At 35.7% G+C, this 20,554-nt stretch overlaps 1 protein-coding gene across 3 annotated transcripts in view; it reads right to left on the bottom strand.

Annotated features, from left to right (window-relative positions):
* OstDelta (oligosaccharide transferase delta subunit) overlaps positions 1–20,554 on the bottom strand; it is a 329,525-nt gene that overhangs the window by 214,857 nt on the left and 94,114 nt on the right. For all 3 annotated transcript variants that reach the window (XM_089236493.1, XM_089236492.1, XM_089236491.1), the window contains exon 6: positions 15,138–15,252. In XM_089236493.1, coding sequence (XP_089092619.1) covers positions 15,138–15,252 — 115 coding nt within the window. The remainder of the gene's footprint in view (positions 1–15,137; positions 15,253–20,554) is intronic.

Below are 20,554 nucleotides of genomic sequence, written 5' to 3'. Positions count from 1 at the left end.
GACGTGCTATTGTGCGTCAAATACCAGGAATTTCAGAAAAGGATGCATAAGAATTTTGTTCACGCTTCCCGTGGGATGTGTACTTTCCGAGTTTTAAGAAAAAAAAAGTACGGAGTGGGAGAAAACCTGTGAGTACCAACTTATTTTATTTCCCCCCGTCCTCACCGTCTGTCATGATCACGATAAGGTCTCGTGATCTTAAAAATGAATGAGGCTAACGAAATATCAAGTTGCGGCCCGGAATGAGAGCGGCTATTATACTGAATTCTCCTATTTCTGAGGGTTTTCCTCCTGCTGGTATATATCGGAAATTACGGTACGTTCGCAGTTACCCACCCACGTCAGAGATAGCGTATTTACAGCGTTAATTCGCTTCCACGAGATTACAAATGCGATTTCTTGAAGAATCGGCCGTTCGAATCGTAATACAATTTTCCGAGATCGTTTGAGAAAAAAAAAAAACGAAATCTGAAAAAAAAAAACTATCATAAATATCCAGTCATCAAGCCGCTATGAGGTAGTGAGTTTCAAGTCACAAAAATCTGGGTTTTGGACCTACTAGGCAGCTAATGCGCGCAGTGGTGGTAGACTAAATTTGATTTTCTGAAGTTTTCCAACTTTCAGTTGGCTTTCCTTTGAAAGAAAATTCTGTTGCCACGAGGCAGAAACGGCTCTTGGGATACGTTACTCACATGGGGTGCCGCTCCAGGCACCAAGAAGGGTCGCAAAATCCGAGATGAAAGTGCGCAAAATATTATTTTTTATGAATTGCAAGGCTAATACAAATTTGACATAGCTTCCATATTAAAATGTGAAATATGTGGAAGTTAAATGGTGGTAAACCACAGTTGTGGACCGTTGGGGGGGGGGGGGGAAAGAGGAAAATCATTCCCGCTGGGAATTGCTCAAAAGGATTTATATGAATCAGAAGATGATCATCAGAATCATTAACTTTAAATTTATTATTGAAGCTCAGGTATTCTGAAATGAAAAATCAGAGAAATTATGGACTGATTTATTAGTAAATATCGTATATGTGCTCAAATGAATTATATATTTGTTTTACATTAGTTCATTCCTCAGTGTCGAGGGATTTCTTTGCAGCTCTTTTCTTTACCAATAAAATATTTAGGAATGAATATAAAAAAAACCTAAAACTAGTTATACTACTGAATTAAAATTTTTTGTTAGTAAGGGAAAGTGCTTAAATACCGTCCCCCAAGCAAAATTTTTAATTCTGAAAATTTATTTACAGTTAAAAATAATTTGAAAATTGATTTAAGTAACTCAACTCCATATCTAATCGTGCTGCAAGAGTGATTGTATGGAATAAATGTTTTCTAAATAAAAAAAATAAAAAAATAAAAACGCAAATTTATTTTCATCAAAGGTATCCTAATTCCTTTCCCCCCCCCCCCCTCCAGTTATTAAGTACACATTTTAGTTGCTTATATTTATTAGTTATATTCTGTATAATAATTAGTTAATATATACTGTATATCAGGGTTTAAGCTACGGTTGCATTTTTTGCAGAATGTGAAAGTAGCAGCAGCCACTTTCGCAAAAATGCATACAGGAGCTACGAAACGAGTAGACATCCAACCATCAATCATTACATTAGCATTGTAGCATTTTGCTAAAGCTCTCCCCCCCCCCTCCCATTTTCGCTTTTTTGCACAAGAAATTTTTCATCCAGCTTAAACCCTGTTGTATATTACGGTGAGGTGACCCTTATTATAATGGTGAAAAATTTATTTAACATTTTTTAAATGCCTACCCTTCAATTTTTTTCCGTTTACCATAATGTGAGAGTATACCAAATATTTCTTCAATATATAAAGATTAAGCCGTGCCTCATCGAGCTTGATTGAATGAAGATTATGCATTTGAAAATGTTTAATTATAACTCATATTAAGAAATTGTATGATTTTGCTATGAAGTTATGGAATGGCATCTTTAAAAGGGCATATGAAACAAAAAATTCACTTTTTTTAATAATATATTTAAATACATTTTCGTTTAAGAGTAGCCTTCTTTCAGTAAGGGTACTGCTTTCTGTGGTCTTCGGCACACTGGAGAAGAAATTGTCTTTGCTCTTCATCCGCAGTTAAAAGCCCATTAAAATCTTGCATCAATTTCAACCCTGTTTCGGTTGTGTCATTAACAACACAGATTCTGGAATGTTTCTTGAGACTTTAAATAAGAACCGTCCCTATCCCAAAGATCTGTTTGTCCCTCTGTTCCCGGCTCTCTTTGACTCAGTGAAAATTTTCTGTCTTCTTCAATTTCTTTAATTTCCAAAGCATTAGCGTGTGTAATGTCAAATAAGTTATTCGAATTTGATATAAACTTACGTTCATGTTCTTTCTGCGTGTCTGATGTACAGCGGGCATTTTTTGAAGATTGCGCCAATAAGAGTAAATATTCATAATTTTTTCTGCACAATGAGGTATCGTTCTTGTAATAATCCTTGCCTTCTCCCAAAAAATGAGGCATTCGTGCACTACTACATTGGCACTTTCCCTTAGGGACAGTTTAACTAACCTCCCGTAAACTATAAAATAGCACGATAGTATTTGCCTGTTATATGGATGTTTGCTTCCGGCGATTTGAAAACTGACTTTTTAAACTGACACTTACTGCCAATTAAAAAAATATCTCAATCACCGCTTCTGTTAGAAGCTATAATTACACTCGTAGTTGGCTCGGACAGCAACTAGAGCAGACTGAGGGCGAGAGGCTGGCTGAAGGTGGAGCACCACATGAACGAACAATTCACTGCCTGCACCCACCAAGGTGCTTGAAGAATAAACTGCCTCAATAAGCATTGGAATCCAGATGAAATAAAGGAGAAAGAAAGTGCATAAACTCCAAAAAAAATATCATAGTAAAAAATAATACTAAGTAATTTAGCCTTGAGAAGGGCCTTTTGATAAATTAATTTTAAAAAGAAGGTAAAATTTTTTGAAATTGAAATGAGACAGGAAAAAGCAACCACGTGGGAAGGGTAAAATAAGTAATGGATGCCATAAGAGAGAAGAAAAAGGGAAGTTAGAGCCCAGAAGTTTAGGCAAAATGCAATATAAATGCTTTTATTTTTTTGTCTATTTTCAAACTTTTTTTGTGAAAATGTCATTTTTGAAATTTCCGTGCCATAAATACCTATTTTAACATAGTTTAAAGTTTATTAGTGAATTTCAGAGGCCATAATCTATAAAACTTGGATATTTTGAACACTGAGAACTTCAAAAGTATTGCACTGTTTAAAATTTTCTAACAGTCAGTATTAGTTATCATCAAAAAGCCCCCTCCCCTTTAAAGTCCCATTTAGATGCATATAAGTGATCTGCAATAGTAGTGTTGCCATGCATTAGCTTTGCTTTGACCGGATGGCGCTAGACGTGAATGATTTTGTTTCAAATCAACAAAGTCTGTAAGGAAAGCAGAGGAAAATTATAAATTTTTGTTTCTCCACATGCTTCCCATGTCTAGCTGACTGCATTGTATATACGGGGTGATTATAAAAAAACTATCCCGACATATGGGCCCTTAACTATCATACCATTCACAGAAACTGAATGAAATTTTGGCATAAGGTATTTTGAGGTATGCGCTCAAGAATGACATGGAAAACAACAGTGTCACTCTAACAGTTACGGTTACAGTGAGAAAATTTCGAAAATATCAAATGGCAACACCAAGTTTTTTGTATTGGAATGTGATCTCCATACTGAAAAACACTAAATAGCGTTGGAATGGCACCTGTAGCACGAAAATCCCCGGAGCTAGGCAAGGAAAAAGTAAAAAGGACTTTGCCGTGCACCAGAGCATTAATGTTCGTTTCATTCGTCACACCGTTTCTTCGGCTGAGATCCCAGCCTGATTAGTCCTCCACAAGGTCATGTGGAAAATTTGTGAAACACAATAAAATGCTTTATTTTATGCTGCTTCTCTGTCCTTATTGGTTGTCCTCACTTTTAGCCTATCTACCGCCGGTGATTTTCGTGCTACAGGTGCCATTCCAACGCTATTTAGGGTTTTTCACAATGGAGATCACATTCCAATACAAAAAACTTGGTGTTGCCATTTGATATTTTCGAAACTTTCTCGCTGTAACCGTAACTGTTAGAGTGACACTGTTGTTTTCCATATCATTCTTGAGCGCATACATCAAAATACCTTATGCCAAAATTTCATTCAGTTTCTGTGAATGGTATGATAGTTAATGGCGCATATGTCGGGATAGTTTTTTTTATAATCACCCTGTATATAGCTGACTGATGACAGCCCCAAGAGGTTATCAATTGGCTCACACAAAGCAGAGTAAGAGCATAGAGGGCTCTGTGGCAGATGTTGTTTCAATTTAATTTTTTTTTACCATAAATGCACTGCCAATCACCATGGCGATATATCTGAGTTGTGCTCGGTTTGAAGAAGACTGAAGACTGACACTGACTGCCGCTGTGGTGGTCGAGTGGTTATAGTGACGGACTCGCGATGCGAGGATCCGGGTTCGAACCCCACAGTGGTGGTCGGCTGAAGTTGGTTTTCTGTGGTTCCCAACTTCAAGGCGCAAATGCGAGCCGATCTCCCCGTTAAAAAGTCTCGCCACAGAGAGCAGCAGTCCTACAACGATAAATCATTCAATCATAACACTTCACTCATAGTTAGAAAAACTGGTGGCAGATGGCAGCACTACACATAACAAGCATTTCAGAGAAACAAAAATAACTTCACGTCAGGTTTCACTACACGTACACGCACATTCCCGCATGTACCGATTCGTTGGGGGTTCCGCGGGGGGGGGGGGGGGTGCATGTGTGGTGTAGCAGTAGTAGGTAGGGCCTCCAAAAAATGGCTCGGGGATCCATGATGTTCTTAAGTCAGCCACCTCGTTGGGCAGTTTGCCTGTTGTGGCGTTGTATTTGTATTTGAATTGACCAGAATCGTCTCTTGTGTGTGACGGATGCGGCCACACTGGGCCCCGCTCTTGAAAAAGTCCTGCATATGTTATAAAATATATATATTTTTTTTTTTTTACAAAATAACCATGTCTCAACTACAGAAATGACAAAGATTATCCATAGTAATACAACAAATGAACAAGGATTATTCGTAACTCGTAGGAGCCCTACAGATAATTTGCTCTACCGGCTCCGCATCTGGTAATGGTGGCCCTGGAATTGGCCTAATCTTGAGGGTCTACTATCATATTTTGGGCTTGAATTCAATTTAACTTGGATAATAATACAATTTTTCTAAACCATAATTAAAGCAATAGATGGACTAAGTGCAACCAATTTTTCAGCTTTATATAGTTTTTGGACCCCTAATACTTTTGTTTTTAGTTATTTTTTCTTCCTTCCAAAAATTATAAATGCCTTTTTATAGTGCATTATTTATTTTACATTACATTATTTATTTTATAGTGCATATATTTTAGGCATTTTTAGTGCCTTTTGACTGCCTATTTCGACTATTTTTAATGCTTAAACTTCCAGGCTCTAGTTGCAGTAGTTTTAGTGTGTTATAGTAGTTTTCATCCCTCCAGCTTTGGCAGAAGCTTATGACTTGCTTCACTGTTGAAGTAACAATGCTTTACCTTGAAGCGCTTTGGCACTCATTGGCTTTCCACTTTTACCGTGATGAGGCACGGGTTCCCAGCCTCTGATTTAAACAAATGAGGTCTCTAATTGTTTCTTGGAATAAAATAGGGGAAAAAAAATGGGGGGGGGAATGAACTGAAATTAAAACTCAAAAAAATAAGGGCCACCCTACTGTATATATATAATTAGCTTTTCTTCATGCATAAGACATAGAAGTGTTAAACACAGTATCAAAATGTCGACATGTGATCATACACGAATCAAAATGAATATAAGTAGTCAGGAAAAAAAAAAAAAGAGTTCCCCTCTGATACTCAGAGGGGACGAATTTAGGAATTCAGCTATAGCAAAAATTGTGACTGTTCTGGACTAAACGACTACAGCTACACGACTATGATGAATATGCAACACAATAGTCAATTAGCGATCTATAATCATCAATCACTAATTGATGAAAAAACTTTTCGTAAGGCATAAATATAACTATTCAAAGTTACACTAACAAGTTATAACAAATAATATTTCAAAAGAAAAAAGTTAAGTGTGAATGTGAAGAGAACAAAGCAACTGCATCACTGCAAGTAGTCAGCTGAATGGGTCTGAAGAGTTTTCTGGAACTTTCGCAAGATATCAGCTCTGTACATCTAAATTAGGGGGGGGGGCAAATTTACGACAGGAGACGGATTTCATGCACTTCCTCTAAATCTTTGGATTAAACTTGTTTACAGAAATCAATTATTTGATTGATTCACTGTAAATGATGGGGGTGGGGAGTGTTGAGACCAGCTTTTTTTTTTTTTTTTGAGAGGAACCCACTTTCACTCTTGAAAAGAATCCAGATTTTGCTAACAACCTAGGTCACGGGACACAGGTAAATTATAGTGGAGTGCTATCTCTGCCTCAATATCATGAACCTCATTAAAACACAGTTGCGGAACAGAATAAATGTAAAAAATATAAATAACAGTATTTCTGTTCCTGTTAATGGTAGCAGCAGGCAACAATTGAATTTTGAAAATGCTTTTGAATTGTGGACAGCAAAAAAAAAAAATCTCTGCAAATTCTTGAGAACTAAAATATTTTTGTACTACAATTTACATTTTATACTAAACAATTTTTATTTATACATGATTTGCATTTTGATTTATATTTTCATCTTGATATAAGTTGTTTTGGAATCCACATTTTATATGACACATTAATTTGGCTAAAGTTCTCTCTGATTTGGTTACAACCTTTTCCATCTGATTAGCCAAATTGCTACAATTGATAAAAAGTGAGGGCAAACTCTGGTAATGAATAATACTTGATTCACACAGATACCGTCTTCTCCTACCCAGAACATGGCCCAGCGCTCAGTCTCAACGAAGAAATATAAGCAGGTGATGAAAGACCTGGGGCATGCTGGAAGAAAATTCATAGATATACCAGTAAATTATGAGGGCATAATTTTTTCAAGGTAAATTTTTTTTAAGAGGAACCCACTTTCACTCAAAAAGGACCCAGATTTTTGAATAACCTGGGTCCCGGGACCCATGTAAATTAGAGTACAGTGGCATATCTGATAACCCTTGATGACGTCAGTAATTTCAGTTTCAGGCTGCATAACAGGCCCGTATGCAGGATGTGGATGATGGTAACCATGAGGTTGGTGGAACCCGATGGTCCCTTGCGCCAACAAATCACATTATCCCGCAGGTGAGCGCTGTGTAAGGAAAGGGTGACCTTTTCCTGCCCTGGGCAAGCCATTGTTGGTGATCGAAGACAGCCGGTTGGCTTTTGTGTTTCTCTGTCTTCAACTACTGGTTCGGAGCTCTGTTGGCAAATAGATGCAAAGACAATCGCCAGTCAGGCACACATACACTGCTTGGACAATTCCTGCCTAAAGTGGAACTGGTTCAGCGCCATTGATTGGATTTCTGTCGTATTGTTTTGAGTTCATTTTCTTGAGCTGTGAAGACTTGCCCCGATTGGTCTTGTACACAACTGAGAGGAGAGGTGACAGCCACTTTCATTGGCGATTGCTCCCTGAACGTTTTCGTAGGTCTTGTATTCGACAAGAGAGAATGTCTTCTTCACCAGGTCCCCGTTGACGTGGAGGCAGCTCAGGGCTGTCTTAAGAGCATCATGAACCTCCCAGGCCAAGTGGTTTTTCTGAGGCTTTACCTTAAAAATTCTAGAAAATTTCAACCGCATCTCATTTTTGTGAAGTCCCTGGGCTGTGCCCGGGTGGGCCTATGCATCAAGACAGCACTTCAAGCAGACATCTGGTATCTTGGATCCCGGATTGACAAGTGTCACGTCGTTGACAAGAACTGCGACACTGATTGGGTCGTCACTTCCTTGGACAGCATGTTGAAGACCAGGATCATTTTAGAGCAGCTGGTCTCCTTGAAAGCAAGTATGAGCATGATCCAGTGCAATTTGTTGTCTTCTCTGTTGAGTTTGAGTTCCTGAGACAGTACTGGACGACCCTCCAGTTCTTGGTCAGGGTCATGACCTTCCTGAAGGATGAGACCAACTTCAGGCTTATGTAGCCTTCTTTGTCCCTCTGAATATGCTTCAGCAAGAAGTTTGTCCTCCATGGCGATGAAGTAGTTCTCGACTTGGGAGATGATCAAGTTCAAGTTCTTTGTTAGGCATATTGATTAAATTATTGTTATTGTTGCCAGCAGACTTGGCCTTCTGTTTGTGATTGGCAGCAGATGAGGCACCCATATTGTCCTCATGACTTGGCTCATTGATTGGACTTGGAACTTGTAAATTTCCCTAGAGTACGTCGAATGTGCTGTCTTAAATATCAACATTCTATTTATCAAGCGACTCAACATTGCGGAAGTAATCAGCATGTACCCGTGTTTGCCACAGCTAGTCTTAATTGCATATATTTTCGGGGGGGGGGGGGAACCATCTCGCTTGCACCAAAAGGACTTGATCCTACTTTTCCCATGGCCTTGGTTGATTTCAACCAAATCCATCCGATCTAACTACTGAGATCTGGGCTCCGGAATAGATTAGGCCTTCAATTTTCTGACCACCTTTCAAATTCACAGTCTGATGTGTCAATGTTCGCATTAACACCAGCTGCCAGCACAGTGATACGTGATGTCAGAACTGTGGTTTCTCAAATTGTCCCCCCCCCCCCCAGTCTGTCTGGACAGTTTGCCTGAGCCCTTTTCAATGGCGCCGGCTGACGCTGGTTTTTTTGTTATAAATGTTTCAATTATTTTTGAGAAGACTGGAAGTATTGATATTGGTCTGAAATTTGTCAAATCATTACTATCTCTTGCTTTATATATGAGATGGACTAGAGAGTATTTCAAATCATGGTAGATGATTCCATTCAATACAGAATGATCGATTAAATTTTTTGTTGCATGTAAATGTTATTTCACAATTATTTTAATCATTTTAAGCGGGGGTGGGGCAATCCATCATAACAACTTGCTTTATTTTCCTTTAAATCCCTTATAACATGCTTTAATTGTTCTTCATTTATATTAGCATAAAACCCAATATAATTTTTATATATTTATCCCAAAGCACAAAAGTATCGTCCACGTATCTTCGATAAAATGAGAAGGGCACAACGTTCAATAGCTTACTCTCAAAATTGTCTATATATATCACACAAAATCGGCGAGATGGGATTGATCATTGCTAGACCATCTGTCTGGGTGTAAAACTTGTCATCGAAACTGAAGGCTGTTTGTGAGATACATGTGAAGGTGAGATAGCAAATTTCTTCTACTTCAGGCTGTGAAAATTTGTGGGTTTTAACTCGTCTTTCTAGACAACTGATACTACCAACTATGGAAATGTTAGTAAACATTGACACTACGTCAAAAGACACCATGTTGAGCTGTTTGGGTTCAATTGTACGTATTATTATGTGAGCGAAGCTAGATGAATTTCTAACTGTATCATTATTTGATTTAGTGAGTGGAGAGAGAATTGGGACGAGGAATTTAGCAAGCTTGTATGACGCTTTACCAATGTTAGAGACTACGGGACGGAGAGATAGTGTTGGTTTGTGCACTTTGGGTGGGCCATAGATCAGTGACGAAATGGCATTTGATGGAATTACGCTCTTTTTTGCATGCTCAGGAAGAGAGACACTATTTAATGTATATGATAAATATGAAATGGTTAAATTTGTGTGAAAAAAAAAAATCTACGTTATAATATTTAGCACAGGCCTCTATATATTTTTCCCAAGAAATGATTTAAAATTGCTGATAAAAAGCCAGAATATGAGGAATGAAATAATTATCAGCTGCAACCAAATTGTTGTAGCTGAGGCAGATGGAAGAGAGTAGAATTGAAACCTAGAGTATATAATGCCTGGGGGTGATATATTAGATGTGATGTTTCTTGTTATGATGATTGTAAAAAATAATAGCTTGTGAAGATATAAACACACTGGTCTTTGTCCTTCAGAGGGCAGCTGGTGTCTTATTTAATTATAAGACTTTATCATCCCAGCAGGTGATGATAAAGTAACTGCTGCTGCTTCATTGAGGAAACTAAAACAAAAGTGTTAGAACTAAACTGCCCCCCCCCCCAATCAAATGATGCAAGTCTCAATTATGAGCTTGCTAAAGACAGAATGTGCCCCATAGAGTAGCCTACTCCAGGGTTAGCAAATTTTCCTTATGATAACACAATTTCCATTTGAGCTTAATATTTTATATCGTTTTGGAATTCAAAGTAAAATGTCAGAAAAGACACGAAATTTATAGTGTTGGAAAACAAACTGGATCTGACTGTCATGAAAAGTGTTATACAAAAGTGTAAAATCTGTTACCCATTACATCATTGGACATCAATCTTTTGATCTGGAGCAAGTTCTGAACATTTATCTACTGTGTGTTTAAGCATCATAGAGCTTTTTTCTCAAAGTATGAAATATATCTGAAAGCATGCTTCAGTCCTTTTAAACATCGTAACAAAAAAAAACAAAAAAAAGGTTTAAGGATAGCAAACTTGCATTTTGCATGTATAAATAAAATAAATGGTGGTACAAAATCAGTTCCAAAGCAAAAAATATGCCATGTCTGTACGGACAGTAAATATAAACAACAAATTAGGTGAAGAAACTGAATACTGTGAAGAGATGAACAGTGATAGTAATGTAGAGAAGTAACTTGAAAAATGTCAATTACTAAACAAGAAACCAATTAAACTTCATAGGGTAGCTCCACAGTGCAAGTCAAACAATGCCAAAAAAAAAAAGTTGAATCTGCTTGTAACACTTTAAAATCAAAGGTTTGTACAGTTTTTGAAGAATTGCCGGAAAATGAATCTCAAAGCACACTTAATGAACATATTAAACAGAAAGCAAATATGATTATTTCGATAAAGTTAATTAGAAATAAGACTCAATTTAACCATCAAAACAAGGGGAAAACTGCAAATTTCAACACTGGCCCCTGCTTTAGGAAAAGGGGAACAAGGAAAAAAAATCTGAAGAGTTCACTGAATATGCTATGCAAAAAGCAGGAGAGCTTTTGTAAATGAAAAAGCAAAGGTAAGCCATTGTGTTTTTATTATAAAAAGAATCAAAAATTAAATTTCAACAATTTTTTTTGCAATCTAATTTTTTAATGCAAAGGGTTAAATTTTCTTTCCTAGTCATAATCTTTATTTTTTTGTCAGCATTTTAGTGGAAATTTCATTTGAATGTAATGAAAATCTACAAAGTTATGATATATTTTCATAAATAACCTTAGACATGGGGTTAGAAAACATTTTTTTCTCAAAAAGTTTGAGACATGCACATGAAATTTTGCATGGTCAACAAGGATGGTAGAAGCAATAAACAAAAAATAATAATTGGAATCCGGGATGATTTCAGTATCTAGTTGAATGATTTGAAATCGGAGCGATCCAGTGAATTTTCTGTTGCAAGCCATAATAAACATATTAACATTCAAAAAAACATTTTTTTCTCCAGTATTTTACTTCATATATTTAGGAAAAATTTTAAATAAAAGTTGTTTTGGTAACTGCTGTGCCTCTGGTCTAAAAATGTGTTTGAAAAATTGTATTTTTTCTAACGAAAAATTCCACAAAAACAAAGTTTACATAATTTTTCTGCATATAAATTTCAAATGCTTGAATTATTTTTATTTATATTCTGTATGTTTCTGTGAACACTTTAGTGAAAATTTCACTTGAATATATTGAAAATTGAAAAAGTTGCAAATATAAAAATTTATTCCTTCAGATGTCTAATTATTTTTATTTCTGATAATTTATGAATTTATTAGAAATGGTTGGGCCTCCTGGCAATTTGTACTTTTTTGGATGAGGTAACTAATTGGTTTTTTGCTAAAACGCTATAATCGGGATCCAATGCATTTCATTCAAGTGTTCTAAAATATACATCTCGGTTTTAGCGTAATCACGTTAGTTTATGAATGTCATGATAACCGAGTTTTAATGTATGCTCATGTAAGAAAGCAAAAAAATTTCATTAGTTAGAAAAATTTAATTTTTTCTTCATTGGTTTTTTTTACTGTTATCAGTGCAAAAGCGCCACACAAAGAATTAGCTTCTGTCGAATAGAACTTCACCATACAGTTCTTCGAATTTGTCTTTTCCCCTTATTTTTATGGCAACCTGAGAAGGAGAGCAATTCCTTTGTTCAGTGCATCCGAAATCCCATCACCCTCCTTGTCAAACCACTTAATAGACAATGGAAGAGAGCAACCGCAGGTCCAGTCGAACCGTCATCAGGGTGTTCAAACCTTTGCAATACATGATGGCAGCTTTCCGGTTACCCCAACCGTCCAAAAGAAATGTGGATTTTCTCGGTTGAAAAAACCGCGCTCAGCCGTTGCAGTTGTATCTGTGCGTTGACAGAATAAAACTATAGATGATGCCTTCCGCCCCCCCCCAACGTCAACCGCCTGCAACCGCGCCGTAGTCAGGTCCCGGCCTAATACTGAAACCTATCTCTTGACCATTGTATTGCCACCTGCAGGCAATTGACTTTATGGCTTTATTTCATCTATTTTTACGCATCCCTTCCATGGGGTTATGTGCCTTTTCTGACCCCCCCCCCCCCACACAGAAAACGTCTTCCTCCCATATGCTTCGATAGATCGTAGGAGATGAACTTGACCAATGATGTCAATATTAATACTAATTTGTACCTACGTAATCCTCATCATCCAATAGATAGATCTTTCTTTGAAACTGGACTACCAATGGGAGAAGGGGGGTTGGTGCCCCTCAAACTTACCTTTTGAGAATTTTTGAATATTGAAGGCACTCAAAAATGAGCTTTTGAGTGGTAGTTTTTGTAGACATCGAATGTAACTACCATTGGACAATGAGGATACAGAAAAAGGTAGGAAAGAAATTCTTACTACATTATAAGTAAATTATGGAGGTTTAATTAACGGCCAAACCATGCAAAATTAACAGGGGGGAGATGGCAAAATTAAATATAATAAGTGTTTAAAAGAAGAGTTATTTCAACATCAAGTTAAAAATATTATAATTTAACATATAGTATTCTGTCTGTATAATATGTAGAATTTGGTATTGTGATGTTTGGTTTTATATTTGACTTTTTTCTTATTGAAATATATAAATCGTTCTTTTCATGATTCTTTGATTAAATATGAAATGCTATTGAAATTCAACTGTTACATGATTCTTTTCTTGTCGTAAGTCATCATTTCTTTTCTAAATGTGTATTGGACTAGGAACCTGGGTTTTAAATCTACATAATTTCATACATATATTCTTCCAGTGGTCCAATATAACAGGTTAGGAAACCCTGTGCTTCAATGATAATAAAAGGAATTTCAGAGATTTGCTACTCTCAATAAAAAAATTTCTACCTCAAAATCAATGGAAGAGTAAATTTTCCTTCCTAGCTGCAGCTTAGTGTAATGTAATGGTTTTCACTGCACTATAGTCTGTTTCAGGTTAACTTTGTAGTGAAGAGGAAGCTAAGAGGGAACCGCATCACTCGTTTCCATGGCAATGAAAGCCTCTTAACCTATGTATCGATACACTGCCTCTGTAAGGTACGGTTGATTCTTGCCAATCTCGCAGAAAAAAATATTTTTTAAAAATTAGAAAAAATTGCAGTCAGTAACAAAAAATTAGCTAGAAATTAAAGTGCGGTTTTTGAAATCATTTTTTTTTTATTGAAAAGTATCTTAACTCCTATTAACCTGGTTTTCACGTTTGAATTTAGGAATAGCCCCAAATAATAATGATACAGAAAAATTTAGAATTATTTTACTCTTTTTTCTTGCCGAAGTTTCCGTTGCTCACCCACCCGAACGCATATACGTCGATGCCACTTGTTATCACTACAGTTTTAGTCATTTTTTATGGATTCCAATTCTATGGAATCCTCACTTGAAGTTGTAGAACTATCGGATTCTCTATTACTTATTAATTGTTGTTGTTCCAACATGTGTTCCATCAGGCCATCTGCAATCCGAAATTCCTCTTCTTTTTCAATTATTGCCAAAAAGAACGGAGAACGTTTTAGCGTGTCTATCTCTGGTGAAAAGAAAGATACAATTGTCACAGAAAGAAAAAATACACTGCAAGCCTACACCATTGTGGGTCTCTCTCTTGCTTATTTATATTTATCTGGAGAGACGTGGGGGAGAAGACAGCGTTGGTGTGGGTGAAAAAGAGACATTGCTTATGTCAACACCCTCCGCTATTGGAATTCAGAAACCACCCCTATCCTACGAACACAGCAAGAAATAGATATAAAAAAAGGGAGTTGCCTGGAACTGTAACCTACACCCATAGAGAGCCTCTCACAACGGTATCGGTGCTGTCGTGAAAGAGGGACACTTCCTGTAATCTATGAGTGAATATCTGAATTCGTTGAAGGTTATTTTCAGGAGAAAAAAAAAACTAATTGAATATTCGTCTGGCTGTGTAGGCCTATAACTACATGCAAAACTGAATGAAAAATTGTATCGGAAAATTCAACGAAATGACGATATAATATATATATATAACTGTGCAACCAAAAAAAAGCACGATAGTAATATTGGCGGGGAAAATTTCTTGGAAATCGCGCCAAAATGTTCTTGAGCTCGCCATGGATTTTTGATAATGGTAACCAATATTTTTTCTAATTTAAAAATTTTAAATGAATATACATTAGTTCAAAACGGTATTTTTTCCATATCTTTTTCAAAATCATAAAAAAATTTGAAATATTCTATATAAATGATCATCATAAACCTCCGATGTATGGGAACTATAATTTGCGGTGAAGGAATACACTCTCTACCTTTCTCTTCACTGCAAAGTTAACCTGAAACAAACTATAGACGAAAAAATAAAAATAACTATGGTCTACTGTTATGGTAATTATTAATTGTTGTGCCTATTTTTAGAAAAATTCTACTCTCTAATCACTATTTAACCCAATCAAGAATTACTTTATTTGATACCTTGTTGTCGAAGTTATGTTCATTTTTTCTCTTTTTTTTAAATTCCATTCCCTGAACAAAGGAATATAAGCTCAACATTACCTGCAAATACTTTCCATCAAGTTCATCTGCTTGCACAATGACATCCTCAATCCTTTCGAAAAACTGCTTGAGATCACCTTGCAGTTTTGAAGCTACTTGGAATGCATACCCAAGACTGCAAAATTAAAAATAAATTTGACATTACAGAACACATGCCATAAAAAGATATATCTTTCCATTTAGATAAATATACAGGGTGCATAGCAGACAACTGGCACCACTATTTATTGGCGAACCACTGATCCTGCAGGTATATACTTCTAATCAGAGATGGGATGAATATTCCGTCACTATTCAGTATTCTGCCTTTTTACCAAATATTTGGTTTCGCCAAATATGTGTAAATCCAAGAAAAAAAACGCATTTAAAAAACTTAACTGGAATTTCTCACATAAATTAATTATTAGCTTAATATATTTTATTGTATGGTGTAAAAAATGAATTTGTATATCCCTTTCTATTAGGGCCCTTTCACACGGAGCGGATGCGGATGCGGGTCCGGAAGAAGTTTTAACAATTGGAATATACTGCGCCTTTCAGACGAGCCGAAAAATCTCCGCACCTAGGAAATGTTCATGCGGGTCCGGACGTCGTCCGCATGTGTCAAAACCTAAGTGCGGGCTCCGCATCCGCACATAGAAGTTTTGACAATAGGTTTATTCGGGGCTATTCAGACGATGCGGATGCGGAGCGAATTCGTCCGCATCTTTGGCTACTTTTTGAAGGTGATTTTTCACGGAATTTTTTCAATTATTTGCCATAAATACCCTTAAAAACACCATATGATGGTCCCTGCTCATTAATATAATGTACCTACATACGTGTATCCCTTCGTTTCCTTCTGAGATTGAGATATAGCAACTTTAACTGCCTTTTGTCCATATTTCACAATTTTATACAATAAAACCTGCCAACAAGGGCCACTGACGGGACCAAAATTATAAGCCGTTCTGTTCATTACGAATATTTAATTGACTACATACTTTAATAACTTTAAAATTTAATTTAAAAATTTTAATTTTTTTCTTTTTAAATTTTTAAAATTATTTAAAAATATGAATATCTGAAATATTATTTTAAATATTTGTTATTTTTTTAAATTTTTAATCTGTTAATTTTTTTAAACTTTAAAAAAAATACTTTTATTAAACAACGTTATCCCCGTACGACGTTCACTCAGGGCCAGATTAAGTCGTTTGAAGACCCTAGCACTTGAATATTTTTGGTGGTTCCCCCGATACCTACAAGTATATTTTACTCAATATTCAGTCTATAAACTTAAAAAATGAAATTTTATATTTCAGAAATGACTAATCTAAGGATGGGATTTCACTATAAAAGGTTTATGAAAGTTATTTTATAAAACTTGAAAAAAGCAACTAATAAATTTATTGGTTGCATTTGCTCTAATGCAACCGATAAATTTATTAGTTGCTTTTTTTTAAATAATTGTTATAAAATTTTTATAGTGTAATCCGGCCGGGATTATACTATAAAGTTTTATAAAAGAACTTTTATGAAAGTTGAAAAATTCAACCAAAGGCGCATCGGTTGCATTCCAGAAAATGCAACCGGTGCACACACGCACACACATTTTGCATTCAAAAAATTCAACCAATAAGATAATATTGGTTGAATTTTTCACGTTTTATCAAAGAGCTTTTACAAAACTTTTATAGTGTAATCCCGGCCTAAGGCTGGTATTACACTATAAAACTTGAAAAATGTAATCAATAAACACATCTGTTACATTCGAGCGAACTTAACTGATCGGCCTATCGGTTGCATTTTTCAAGTTTTATAAACTAACTTTTATAAAACTTTTATACTGTAATCCCGGCCTAAGACAGAATTGTGATGTGAATATTTCTAAGCACAGACATTTTGAACGTCCCCACCCCTCCCCTTTTTTTCTACTTGCAAATTCTTTGATATCTCCTGAATTTTTTTTTTAGGAACATATTAGTTTCGGATGTTTTTGGATTGGATTTTTCGAACATTGGATGTTTTTGGAATTTTTCTTTCATATTTTTCCGGAAAGACAGATTTGTTTTCAAAATCTTTTGAAAATATTTTAAGACATTTTCTCCCATCGACTACTTGTGAGGATCGGAATGAAGATATCTTTATTCCCATATTCTATGTGGCTCTAGACTAAACCACCAAAGAATACCTCTAGGCTGCATATGGGCACTGAATCAGGGGTGAAGGAGAAAAACAGTTACAAAAATTGCGAAAAAATAGTTTTTATGCACGAATTTCAACCTAAAGATGCGGGCGAAACACCCGCATCTTCAGTGCTCGTGTGAAAGGGTATGCGGACCCGCTTCCGCATCCGCTCCGTGTGAAAGGGGCCTTAGAGAGGCTATGTCAGGATGAATTTCAGGATGGTGAAAAAGAAACCTGAAACTGAAAATAAAATCCTACTGCAATAAGTTGGAAGTAAGCATAAACAAGTTCATTAACTGAAGCATGTATCTAGACAAGAAACACATTAATCTACTGAAAGAGGCCAAGAACATTTAAGCAATTGAGTGGTTTAAGTTTTCTACTTCCATTTCTGGAGTGGCAGAGATTCCTTATCTCAAAGTAGTGCTATTTTCCCCCCCCCCTCCCCCATCTAATATGCAGGACAACAGAGGCGGCGTGGTTGGAAGGGTTTGTCGGAGTGATAGGTTGTCTATGCCCATTAAGTGATTCTCCATTCTTTACTAATACACACTCAACATCAGTACCTTTTCTCGTTACAGTATTGGCTATTTTTTTTTTTTTCTCCCTGTCCTGCTCATATTTGGAAAAAGTTCATTTTGCTTATTTCAGTGAAACCTCGCTAACACAACACTTGATACGATAAATCCCTCTATAACAATATTTTTTTCAAGTATTGTTTGGAAATGTCTACACTCTAATGTTAAACTGCTGTTTCTCGATATAACGATAAACCCTGTACAGCAATATTTTTTCTTGTTCCGCTGAGTATTGTTATATTGATGTTTTCACTGTATATATATATATATATATACTGTACTTTCTCATTTATTTTATTGGTGAAAAGAAGCGTTTATTGGCTCCACAATGAATGCAAAGCAACATTGTAACAGGGTATTAAAGATTACATAACTTTTTTTTTTTCAAGTACCCAGTGACTAGATTGTCTGAAATTTAATTTTTCTTATCATGGACAAGCCATAATACTCGGTGCTGCCCGGGAGGATTGAAAAAGTGGGAAACCATCATAAAGGCACATGCTTGTCTGAAACGCATTGTTCAAGAACCATGGTAACCAAAGTAAACATTCCGAAAAAGATTGTTGAGGCCCAGTAATAATTGTTGCCCAACAGTTTTTTGCCCATTTCAGGCATTTACCCGCTTTGATGAACTTTTAAAGTAGTTCAAGTCGGGCCCCATTTGGTATACGCAAAAAATTTGGCGATGATAGATAAAAAATTGTAGATTTATATAGAGAACAGGGGGCTATAACTTTGGTTCTATAATTCATGCTCAAATTTGTGTGAGGGAAATAGTTCTGATGAATGTTTTGCTTCTCTTGAACACAAACTTTTCTTACTCCTGTAAGTGAAAAATATCAATTCTGAAATTTTGACAAACCAACATCCGTATAATTTCTTTTCAATTTCACAAAAAAAAAAAAAAAAAAAAAAAAAATTTATTGCGTAATTTAAAACAAAATAAGATGTTGGAAAAACAATAAATTTTGCTTTGAAAATTAATTAAACATGCAACACAATGTTTCGAAAAGACCATATTATATGTTTTAAAATAACGCAAATCTTCGTTTTGACGTAGACTGTAAAATCTATCATTTCTTTTTTTCTTTTTTTTCTTTGGTGGTTACCCCAAAGAACTGTTATTGCTTTCAAAAGAGAAAAAAAAAGTATTTCTGACACTTTGCAACCATCTTCTGAGGAGTCTAATTTTGTGATTTTTTTTCAAAAAAAACTTTTAGGTGGTTCTCACCACCTGATTTGGGAATTCTCCAAAAAATCACATACGTATGTTCAGATTACCCAGAAATTTTGAGCAATATATATATGTTTCGGCTGGTTCAGTTGACCCAGCAAATATCTGAATTTCAGAATTTTTTTGGCCCCTATACATCGATCCCTGTGCATGAGATATCGGTATTCCAAGATATCAATCTTTAAAAATATTGATATTCTGATTCCGCTAATCGTTCAAGTTGCAGTAGCTAATCATAATTATAAATTGTCATAATTATCACAAAACAATACGCCAACGTGGAGATGACCAAATCATAGGGATCCATATATAAGGGCTGGGTGAACTGGCTAATTTTAGACTTCGGCAGTAATATATACATTACATTCAGTGAATCCTCTATATAATGATACTCTGCGGACCAAAAAATAAACACAGCTGTAGTGTGATAATCATTATATCGAGACATAGCAGTTCAAGATTGACTCTTCCAAACAAGACTTGAAAAAAATATCATTGTAGCAAGGTTTCACAATATATAAAAAAAAATGTCATATGCAGACGCACCAACTTTTGGAATCTAGAAACACAGAGATTCTCTCAAGTGGGAGGAAGCATGAAAAATCCAGAGTTTTCTCCCACCTAAATCCGGAGAGTTGGCAGGTCCAAGGTGTATAGATTTGACTAGTTCACATATTGCATATGTGATTAAAATATGTGAAAAAATATAATCGTTGTGTGAAACTAGAAACTAACAAATGGTTGAAATATTGTTCAAGTCACTAGTTAAATCTATATACCTTGGAATAAATTCTAAAAAATGAAATTCTAAAAAAAAAATTGAATTTTATCTTCCAGCCAATAAACTTTTTTTTTGGGTTTTGGTGGATTGCATACGTTAATTTAAATGTTTATATACAGTGAAATCTTGCTACAATGATATTCGGTACAATGATAAATCCCTCTACAACGATATTTTTTTCAAGTCTTACTTAGCAATGCCTATAGCCTAATATCAAACTGCTGTCTCTTGATATAATGATAATCCCTCTACAAAGATATTTTTTGTGGACCACAGAGTATTGTTATAGAGATTTCACAGAATTTAAAATAAAAAATATTTTTTGGAATAATTTTTTTTGACGTGCAGCTTCACTTTTTGCATATTGTGAATATAAGCGGGGGAAAACACAGTTCCTCTGTGGAAAGACAGTTTCCCCTCTCCTCGTTCTATATAGAAGGTAGTCACTGTGATGACCTAGGGCCAATTCATTGTAACTTTTCAACCAAGTGCTTCATTTACTTGAATGACTGAGGATTAGGTGGTGTTTGAAGGTGTCACTCAAAATAAAATAGGTAAAGGGGAAGGAATAGATCTCTCATTCACAACCCATATATTTGTCAAAACCACTCAAGGATTGGAAACAATTTGACCCATATATGCATCATTCCCACTT

The sequence above is a fragment of the Pholcus phalangioides genome, unplaced genomic scaffold, assembly GCF_987345545.1.
Source record: "Pholcus phalangioides strain wild (caught in Gottingen) unplaced genomic scaffold, Ppha-v1.0 ptg000009l_1, whole genome shotgun sequence".
NCBI classification, from domain to species: domain Eukaryota; kingdom Metazoa; phylum Arthropoda; class Arachnida; order Araneae; family Pholcidae; genus Pholcus; species Pholcus phalangioides.
The sequence above is the reverse complement of the archived record's forward strand: the minus strand, read 5'-3'. Positions and strand labels throughout refer to the sequence as shown.